Source organism: Suillus subaureus (assembly GCF_016647635.1).
Source record: "Suillus subaureus strain MN1 chromosome Unknown BJ212scaffold_131, whole genome shotgun sequence".
Lineage (NCBI taxonomy): Eukaryota > Fungi > Basidiomycota > Agaricomycetes > Boletales > Suillaceae > Suillus > Suillus subaureus.
In genome coordinates this window covers 32,417-42,983 of record NW_024538687.1, presented here as the reverse complement: position 1 = coordinate 42,983, position 10,567 = coordinate 32,417, and the positions used below count along the sequence as shown (strand labels likewise).

General features: G+C 48.1%; 3 protein-coding genes across 3 annotated transcripts; all 3 read right to left on the bottom strand.

Moving 5' to 3' along the window:
• Window positions 1–2,407: 2,407 nt before the first annotated feature.
• On the bottom strand, window positions 2,408–3,514 carry BJ212DRAFT_1401393 (uncharacterized protein). The gene is made up of 4 exons (XM_041337331.1): window positions 3,086–3,514; window positions 2,942–3,021; window positions 2,710–2,867; window positions 2,408–2,649 (listed from the first exon to the last, which is right to left on the bottom strand). Exons 2-3 carry the CDS (start codon window positions 3,015–3,017, stop codon window positions 2,719–2,721), a joined length of 225 nt encoding a protein of 74 aa, XP_041185794.1. The 5' UTR covers window positions 3,018–3,021; window positions 3,086–3,514; the 3' UTR covers window positions 2,408–2,649; window positions 2,710–2,718.
• A 5,579-nt stretch (window positions 3,515–9,093) lies between these two features.
• On the bottom strand, window positions 9,094–9,422 carry BJ212DRAFT_1287818 (uncharacterized protein; the record flags this gene model as incomplete). Its single annotated transcript, XM_041332009.1, has 2 exons — window positions 9,094–9,243; window positions 9,294–9,422. 2 exons carry the CDS (start codon window positions 9,420–9,422, stop codon window positions 9,094–9,096), a joined length of 279 nt encoding a protein of 92 aa, XP_041185793.1.
• Window positions 9,423–9,464: 42 nt separating this feature from the next.
• Window positions 9,465–9,789, bottom strand: BJ212DRAFT_1202370 (uncharacterized protein; the record flags this gene model as incomplete). Its single annotated transcript, XM_041329095.1, has 2 exons — window positions 9,465–9,621; window positions 9,668–9,789. Coding segments are annotated over 2 exons (279 nt in total), but the record flags the coding sequence as incomplete, so codon positions are not given.
• Window positions 9,790–10,567: the final 778 nt, after the last annotated feature.

Sequence of the window (10,567 nt, the reverse complement as noted above, 5' to 3'; positions counted from 1 at the left end):
TTGTTGTCCTTCGGGGTCGGGGAGTAGGTGTAGTTGTAGTGGACGGCTGGGAGCTCGTTCGCATCTCCTAACAGACAGCCATCATAAAAACGAAAACTAGAAACAAGCTGCGCAAGTACTCACCACCCACGGACCTTCCTTCTGGGCGGCGGTTAGATATCCATGAGTTCCGCCCGTCCCAGTTCTCATGCGCAAAGACGTTGTTGCCCCACGTGGTGTTTGTCGTGCGCCAGAACTCGCCTACCGTTCCACATGAGGTCTACAGTACGAAAAGATCAACTAGAGTATGACGAACCTTGCGCACGAAGTGCAGCCTTGTCGTCTTCACCAACGCTAGGGTCTACACCCCACGGCAGGGCGTGCCACCCTGCCGGACTTGCGAGCTTGTCACCCAGCTCAGAGGAGAGGACGCGACCGTAAGAGAGGGGGAGGAAATCTGCAGGTGCTAGGAGGTGTAAGTTGAAGTTTGGATCACGAGGGGGACGTAGCGAAATTTACCATCTGCCTCACTCATCACCTTCCTTTCCACAGCCTCAACAGGGTCGTTGGTGCCCCACGGGAAGACGTTGTAATATGCTGTGGGGAAGATAGGAATGGTAGGGCCGCTGAGCCACTTGGCGGCCTCCTTGGCAGCCTTGCTCTTGCGAAGATCTGCCACAGCCTTGCCCTTCCTAAAGCGACCACCAACCTTCTTGGTGGAACAGTCTGCAGGGAAGAATGAGGAGAGGGGAGGAAGTTGAGCATCCTCGGAGTGAGATTCGGGGGAGTAAAGAGGCATGGGGCTATCACTGGCCCAGTCGACGACGGACACAATACGGTGGGGAAGAGATGCAGAGACTGTGGCCTCATACCAGTTGTTCTCCATCTCGACTTCGAACTGTGCGATGGTCAATATTGGTGAGAAAACAGGAGAATGAGTACTAACGCGATGTACGAGCTCGAGATGCACGGTGCCATCTTCAGAGGGTACCTGGACCCAAACGACGGAGGCCTTGACCTCGCCAATGGTTCCAGGTGCCACCAGCGATGTGGAGTTGCTCGGCCTCGTTAGGGAGGAAGCCGGACATGTGAGCCATAGTCATGCTCGCCAAATAGTCATCGAAACGGGCATGGATGTCCTGTGTGAGAGCGGGGGATGGGGCAGCTGCAAGAAGGAAAGTAAGAAGTGCACGAGGTGCATCCTGTGGACTTGGAACATGGTTATCGAAGGAGGGGGTTGAGATGGAGTGGATGTTAGGGAGAGCTGCGCAGTTGGAGGAGTGGATGTGCTCTAGCTCTAGGTGTGCACCGTCAAGGTGTATTTGGTCTGACCGGGGGGAACGAGCGGAATCGAGTTGTGCGCAATATTCTGCGTGGGGGTGTGCACCACGGGTGTGTGATGCGGGAGTCGGACCGGGGTAAAACTACACGGTGAGTGTTAGCGCTTGACGCGTCATCTAATACGTATACGCACTGAGTTGCCGTAACTCAAGACAACGCCGTCTTTGATGTTCAAATTCACATTTCCGTCGGCCACCTGGACACCTTGAATGATTTGGCGTGCATAGACGTGGGTCACACCGGTCGCACGATCTGTATAACTATCGCTGCGGATAATGTAGCTCACACCGTCGTCGTGGTCTACGATAGAGTCAAGGAATGTCTTGGCTACTTCGTAAGGATCTACCCTCACTCTGTTTTGAGTAGAGAATAGTACAGCGGGTACAGGCTGGTGAGCACTACTATCGAAGCGGGCATGAGGGAGAACAGGACCAAAAGAGAGAGACTTGCGACGCTGCGGTTCGGGAATTGCAGCAGCGAGGCCGAGGAGAGCAAGGGTTACTGTTGTCAGTCCGCGCATGGCAAAACTGACTTGGTTTCACTTGCCTTTCCGTTTCACCATCGGGTTTATATCAACTTGGTCTACGTAAGCGCGGTGAATCCCGGTTGCGGCGGCTGTACATGTAATCTTCCAATTATGGTGAGTCAAGATAAGTCGCCTTGAGGAGACGGAAATGGGGTTGTTGGGCTTGCAAGGCTCAAATCATAACAAGCCAGCATGCTCGATCAAGTCGGCCCTCCTCTTCTGCATTAATGAGATCCGGCGTGCGAATTCGCACTTGGGGCATCAAACACAAACTTAGGCTTATCATCCACCTAGGAGACTATCTCATTCCCACACCATCTATCACTCATCATGCTCAATTGTATAGCCACGTTGTGTGCTTCCAGACGAGGGCAGCTAGCCTTCTTGTTATCGCTACTGTTGTCCTTCTCGTACGTTCCTTTCTTGGCACCCTGTTTGGCGACGAAGCACAGTGACATGCATCTATCGTGTAGCTCAGACCGCGGGCTCAACAGGACATGCACCGCATTGTATGTTCTATCGTATCATCTCTTTCTCCTATCCATCAATGTCTAACGAAAGGGCTCGTTTATTCTTTGGCATCCGCGCTGAACACTGTTACGGCAGATTGACAACGCCTTCTCATGCACTTCAGTGAGTATCCTTGACCGCCCATTTAGGAACGACGAATTGGGATCGGCGACAATTCCACTGGAAATCACGCCTTAAATCACGACATTACACAGCACTTGGTTTCAGACCCGACGTATCTATTGACCAGACTCTAGCACTATCTCTCTCATGTATTATTCCACGCACAACCTCTGTTGCAAAAGCAACATCAGCATTCATATTTAAGAGGTACCGAGGCAATCAATGCTCACCTCTTGCTTTTACGTGCAGTATGCACCGCTGGTCGTCGCTTCACAGCAAGTGGGGCAACCGCAGCCTGCAACATATACGAACTCATCTGTCGATGCACATTCGTAGATGAACGCGTTCCCGCCGTTAACACTCGCATCCTGTGAGCACCCATAACCACCTGCAAGTAACCGTAAGTACATCGTCAAGTATCCCCACATACCGAAACACATTATCAATGGCAAGAGCACTCACCTGGGGTGTCGCAAGACTCGCCGATAGGGTTGTACGCGGTGGCTACGCCAGCCATTACCGCAACAGACACGATCATAGAAGTGAGTGAGATGAATTTCATGTTTGTAGGGCGGAGAGTGCTAAGATGATTTATCTTCTGTTGAGTTGAGTGGAAATCTAACACTTTCCTCTCGCTTTTATATTGCAGTCCACAGCATGCCTCAGACAACGATACATCCCTACATTTCATGTCCGACGTAGGACGGGCTACGACAGGTTACCTTGCACGGCATTCCTATCAAAACAGTAATACCGATAGACGCAACATTCAACAGCCGAGATGCATACGGGCAAGAGGACTGATCTTGAAATGCTGCGTACCCCTCCACATGACCTATCCGAGGCGATGGACGCGGAGGGATAATGTATCAAAGCAGTGGTCTTGTCATGATACAATGATATATGTATATACCCGCTCTTTTTTTGTGTGAGCCGTTCAATATTTCGGTCTTTAGATCGTGCGCCGTCTTATGAACGTCAAAAGGATACGGGGGTCCTTGCATCCGATTCAGAATAGGGTGCAAATATGAGAGTCGACTTTTGAACCTCAGTCGACACTGATAATTTGGCAGAGCTGACCCTCCCATCACATAAACAGCTACAGATTTTACTCGATCAAATGTGACTCAGACAAGGCATGTAATATAATGAACCACGACGCGTCCTGTATAGCCACCGGATACCTTGCCAAAAATTACTCAGGGGACGGATCATATTACACGAGGATTGGAAATTCCCAGCGGTTAGACGTGCTGCGCAGGCGTGGCACTGAGGTCTCTGAAAGTGATCGTGATCCGATCATCATGCACATGCATGGACGTCCCAGCTGGGCTTGTTCGTAACGCGGGGAGATATACTTCAATGTTTCATTCTAGTGGAATGTTCATCAACAACTATACATCATAAGTACGGTTTCATTCCATATTATCGACTCCATCAGAGTTCCCAAGTGCCGTGATACTTGATCAAACCTCCAACACAACCGTATACTCTTACTAACAGTTCCCTTTGTTTGTAAGCGGTATACAAATATAGAAATTCTCTCCCTCCAGTCCCGTGACTCGGTCGGTAGCAGTCCTTGCTTTCTCTTACGAACTTCCAATGTTCCATCTTTACCGATTAGCAGTGCTGACTGCATGCTACCAGGTTGCTCTCCAACAGTGGAGCATGAACAGCCCTGAGGCGTAACAATTATTGATTTGTTGCTGATTGCAACCGCTGCAATTGGTGAGTCCTGACAAAGGCCGACACTCGTTCTAGGGTCAAAAGCTAGGGTCAAAAGCTTTAGTGGTGTCAATGTCTGTGGGGATATCATACACTAGTGTGCTGCAGTGTCCACTTGAGCAAAGGTGTGCTCACATCCAGCCCGGTACCGATTACTACACGAGGTTGGAAAGGACTTGAATGTTTGAACACGCAAATACAGAAGCAAGGATGGCACCGAGCATGATGTTCATTCTACACTGAATCTACACGACGGTATGTAACACCAAATTTCGGAGGCACGCTGCTTCAACTGCAAGTATACCTACCCTACTGACCAGAAAAGATATTGCCTTCACGCAAAAGCGCCGGGGTGTGGTTCTGGAGCCATATCAAGAATACTTCCTCATCGTCCGCCGGAGCGAACGCGAATGGGCCTGTATATTTGTGAATCACCTCTAAGAAATGCATAGCGATTTTGAAGTTTCCTTCGTGCAATGGCGTTGGACATATTTCATCCACTGTTCCCAGATAGCTGGTTTTTTTCCCATGGCATCCACTGTCAACCATTCATTGAGTGGTCCGTCTCTTCTGAGGAGCTTGCCTTTTTCATATCGAAAACAGATCCAAGTGAGGACCCAGATGAAGGATTCAATTCGAGGGGCCAGTACCAGCTTTAGACTCGACCAAAGAAAATCATTGAGCCTTTGCCATCTCATGCATCACAAACATGGAAATCTTATTCAGCACTACGATTATGTCTGCCGCAGTGATGGCTAGCATCGTTACCGCATACAACCCTGCCGGCCAATCCTGTGACACTCACGGTAAGTGCTTGTTCTATAGAGTCATGTGTTCCGGGATGTATAGATAGATAATTGACGATGTACTTACGGTTGTTTGCAGCTGGCTATGGGTGTTCACAGGACACAAATGTTAACGGCGGGAACGCGTTCATTTACGAATGTGTTCGACAGACGAGTTCGTATATGTGGCAGGCTGCAAATGCCCCACTTGCTGCGAAGCGACGACAAGCAGCGCGTCCCGCAGGTGAGAACTGATAGTGCCACCAGGTGGGCGTTGTTACTCCTCGATATTTCCCGAGGAGTCTGAGTGTTAATATGTATGTTTTCGCCGGAAAGTTTCTCGCGTAACATGGTACGAGCAGTAGGAATCTGAAGGAGTTGTTGTAGGCTAGTGTCAGCAATATGGCATGAACTGAATAGTAGTAAGCCAGGCAGTCCAGGTTGGTGGTGAGCCAATGCTCCACAGAGAAAGAAGGTGCCCGGAAAGATGGTTGGAGGCATGTTTGGCGGATTAGATGTGCCGCGCGGGCCAGAGATCTAGAGAACAACTCAGGACAAGTACGGTTTGAAGCATTCAGAAGGCCATGTGGGTGCATTTGGAGGGCGGAAGAGGACAAGAAGTGGGCCGGAAAAGATGGCGCACAGTCCTGTAGTTCCAATATCGTAATTGGGGGCTCGATGAGGGGATCGATGCCCCAGTCTTCAATGACGATGTAGAGAACTGATTTGCTGAAACTGTTGAGAGAGGCGCAGATGTGTCGTAGAATTTGAACTTTGCAGGAAAAGAATACGAGGACGTGGCATTCAGGTAGTCATTCGTGACTCTTCTTCATCTTTCTTGAACGTCTCTTCTCTTGAACCTCGCGCTAGTATACAACATGCAGACAGTGCTTCAATCTTTTCACGGCCCAGGAAGACATCGATGATTGATGCACTGCAGATCATCGTGGATGTATTCGATGCGTTATGGTTGACCGGGAGTAAACGGTATCAAGAGATGTCGAGCCGTTAAATGAACTATGCAGCGCGTATCGGAAATACTCCGCTGTTGAACGTTGAGCATCATTGAATGTTGAACGTACGTGGTAGTCGGTTGTTTGTTTTATCAAAATGATCCGCGTAGCTCCTAGCGAGTGAAGAAATATTAACCCTAATTTAAAACTAACACTCGCTAACAAGAGTTGTTGAAAGGCGGCGCTACACTGATTGTGAAGGACAGGAGTGACATGTATCTATTCACGCCTTAACGAATCTCCCAACTCGGTGCCAAAACAGATGTTCTTCACTTTCCCCTTCCTTTCCCCAAGTACCTCCTTCTCCCTGCACCCATCCACCCACATCTTCAATCCACCGATGAGACGGGCGATCCAAATGACATCCATCAGAAAAGATACTCCACAACGGCGTCCAAAAACGCTGCCACCATACAACATCCTTCCTCTCGCTAAGCACGTGTTCATAGAACAACATCTGCCCCCCAGGTTTCAGCACCTCCGTGACCAATGCGGAGATGGTGGATTGCGGCGAGGGGATGGAGCAGATAGTGAGGACAGATATGAGCGTGTCTACAGGCGGGTGTGGCGTAGGAAGATAGGAAAGGATGCTAGAGATGTTTTCAGCACCGCATGGGAGGATGAGGAGCGTTCCAGCATCTTCGCTGTATCCAGCAGCAGAGGCAGTACGGCGCAGCTCAGCATGCATATGCACGTTAGGCTCTACAGCTACGTATTTTGCAACACGCGAATGGTCCAGGTAGTTGACAGTGTGGCCGTGTCCTGTCTTTTGCATGAACAGATCATTATTTCGGTGGAGGAAGACACAGACCTGCACCGAGCTCTAGCACAACACCATAGGCGTGCGGAGTGATGAGCCCTTTTTTGACGTCCCTTCCGGCTTCGTCGACGCTATTACCATAGAGATCCCATACATGAGACATGAAAATGCGGGAGATTTCAATTGGTTGGAAGAGTAGCGAGGGAGCACGCCAGATTGCGAGAATCGTAGGCAAGAGGCCACCGACAAGGAAAATACGTAGATCTGTGACCACTCCAAAGGCTGCATCGAGACGCATCTCAACTGTCGCGCGCAGCAAATACTTGACGATGCAGTTGGGAAGGGAAGGATGTACACGGCTAGCACAGATATTTATATTTTATGCCAATTATTAGCGCTGGATTGAGAATCAGGATCAGCATGGAACCTGTTTAGCATTGTGACGATAATCAGTGATGAGAAGATGCATGTAGGTGTGGATGGTATTTGCCGTGACGTACGCTAATCACACGGTCTTTCGACGTGATAAGTCTGTTGGACCAGTCCCATATTTGCCATTGGAGGCATGAAACAAGGGCGACTTGAAGGCGTGCAAGCCTGCAATTGGTTTACGTTCGAGGTTCAGAACGTTGAACGTTCAGGGTTTGAACTTTGAGACGATCATCACCAAAATTACACAACTCAGACATGGCTATATATGGCCATGTCGGAGCTACTATATCTGTTATATATATCCGGCGCAAGGTCTCAATGTCGGGCAATGTTAGGAAACTCAATTCCTACATGGTAACTGCTATATGATTGTAGTCTGGCATTAGGCTAGTGTACCGATATATCAAACATTGCTATGTACATAATGCATTTGAATTTCGTTCAGATTCATCAGACATTGCAATTGCATTCAGATATAACCATGTAATGCATTGAATTAGTGGTAGTACAAAGCAGTGAGGTACAACAGTTCCAAGCCTATGTCTGTGAATGCAGGTAATCGAGAGCAGACAACAAAATGGGGAAACGAGTGATCTATGAGTAGGTCAGTAGTACAACGCAGTAGCAAATGACAGCGAGAAAATGAAAGTACACATGGGGGTCTGTGAGCAATGCAAATGTGTTATGAACTCGGATAGAGTGTCGTTCCAATAAAGGAATCAAGATCAAGGTTGATCAAGGACTAAGCCTTATCGAGTCAACGCCTCCCTCAGGAGTGATCACTTAGACTCCCGCAGGATCCAAGATTCAAATGGGACAATGGCTAGCCTCCTTCCCAAGGAGCTAGAGTTCGAGTATCAAGGAGAACCGAGTAGATTCAAGTTAGAGAAAATACAAGTAGTAACTAGGGTTTATATACGTAAGGAAATCGTGCACAGACCAAGCTGGGCAAAGGGTAATGACTACTGAGAAAGGAAGGTTCATGGGAAAACAAGGTATGAGTCAGAGATAAGGGAGACCATGAGGAAACAGCACAGTGAAAAGGAAGCATTAGAAGTACAGCCATATAGGAGTCTGCAGTGATGATGAGAAAAAGAGTGGGGCACTGTAACAGAATGAGGAGAACATGCAATGATACATGAGGCAGGGGACAACTACTTCCTTGCACTTCTCCGTGGCTTGGCTTCTGCAGATGGGGCAGCCCTGGCACGCTTTGCTTTAGAGACTTTGGTGCTCCCCTTCTTGGCCTTGCGTTTATGTTTGGTCTGGATGGGTTTGGACTCCTCATCCAACTCCAAGGACCCTGTTAGACCACTGGGGGTGGGCAACTCAGCATGCGCAGGTGCTGGCACAGATGGAGCTGGAACTTTGTGAGGAGAAACTCACTTGGTAGGAGAAACTGGTTTGGGAGCTGGAACCTTGTGAGGAGAAACTTGCTTGGGAGGAGAAACTGGTTTGGGAGCAGAAGGCACTGGGGTTGGGTTGCGAGGGGCTGGTGTTGATTCACAAGGAGGTGCAGGTGCTGGTGCAGATGGAGCAGGAGGCTTGCGAATAGGAACTGGCCTGGGGGTAGGAACTGGCCTGGGAGTAGGAGACAGCACTGGAGATGATTTGCGAGAAGGTGTTGGTTTGGATGGATGAGCTGGCATTGACTCGTGAGGAGGGGGTGGTGGTGAAAGGGAAGGTGAGGGAGAAGGAGGATGTGCTGGAGCTGCCTTGGCTGCACAACGAGCCACCATTTGGGCATGGACTCTTGCCAAGTTGTTATCTCTGTCTTTGCAAGAGCTGGAGACTCTATCATCATCCTGAGTCCTATTGTTGTCATGGCCTTCCTCATTCTTGAATAGTTTCCTTAGATAAATAAGGGTTAGCATGAACCTTGAAGGATATAACAAAGCCTCACATGTTCCAAGCTTTGAGGAGTTCTTCTTTCCACTCCAGATCAGGTGAATCTTCGATAAGCTTGACAACGTTGTTGTAGAAGTCCTGGTAGTTGAAAGCACCATCAATTTCAGACCAAGCATTCTTAGTGCTGATACTGAAATGAACCTGAATAAAATTGAGTAACTCATCAGTATGTAAGTCTAAAGTGATCAAACCTGTAAGCAGCCATAGGCAATATGCGCTGCTTCCACTGTGGTCATGTTGTGTAGGGCAGCATTGCAGGTATGTGTTGTGTGCGTCTCCCCTCCATATGCACTCGATGGACTTGTAAAAATGTGCTGCATAGTCTAATAAATAAAGAAATATTGATCTAAAACAGTGACAAAAAAAATGCCTACCTGCTCCAACAAATAACCATCAAACATGCCTTCGAACATGTTGTCATTGTCGTAGTCTTCACCTGGTGGGTCTCCAGCCCATAGAAATGCAGGAAGTGTGGATGCAGTCAAGTTGATCTTGCCACATTGCATGTCTTTAAATGCCCTGTGATATGTTAGACTAACATGAGGCAAAATTTACAAAAATTCACTTGTCAGCATCCTCTGAAAATCTTTTAAGTTCCCTGACTGGACAGAGAAAGTGCGCTAGAATAGGGTGGTTGATACCCATGTGGGTATGCGAACCACTTCCATCATATATAGCTGGATGTATTGGGTGGTCCTTGGTGTTGAAGGCCGTGTAATGGCCAATTTGACTCTTGAGGCATGAGGTGTCGTCAGAGCAAGTAGCTGAGATAGTAGCATCCATCTGATGGATTAAATAAGTACATGATATGCGCAGATATGCACATATACTCACCTTCTTGATGATGGTATTAAGTTCTGTGGCTTTCTGAGGATCGCCAAGCAGAGGCTTCAAGCTTGGAGCGAGTTGAAGCAAGTGAGTGAAGTTCCTCTTATATCGCTCTTGGACCCTAGGTGATCTATGGAGCAATAAGAATCAGTCCACACTAAGATTTGAGACTGACTTACATCTTTGAGAGTCGCTTGTTGTGACAAACCTGGGTGTCTTCGTCTTCTGATAACTCTCCATTCTCTGCAGCATTGTGCTGCTGCAGAGCTAGACCTACATTAATGAGTTGTTTTGTCTTAGAAAACACATCAATACAATGTGCTATGCAGCATGCAGCAGCAAGGAATTCCTCATGAGGATTGCTATCAGAACCCTTGTTCCTATATTGAAACATTATTAGTGATTGCAATATCCAAACAAAATATTGATGAATCTACTTATGTCCCTTTCTTGTTGTCATCTGATGAGCACTGCCTTTTCTTTGGCCTAGTGACTTTCTTCGAGATCTTCTTCAGAGGTACAACTACTACTGACTTGGATGAACTAGAACTGTTGGATGAAGAAGACGATGAAATAGAAATAGCGCATTGTCCTGCATGATTTGGGAATCATGCAGAACATGTATATGACATATCAT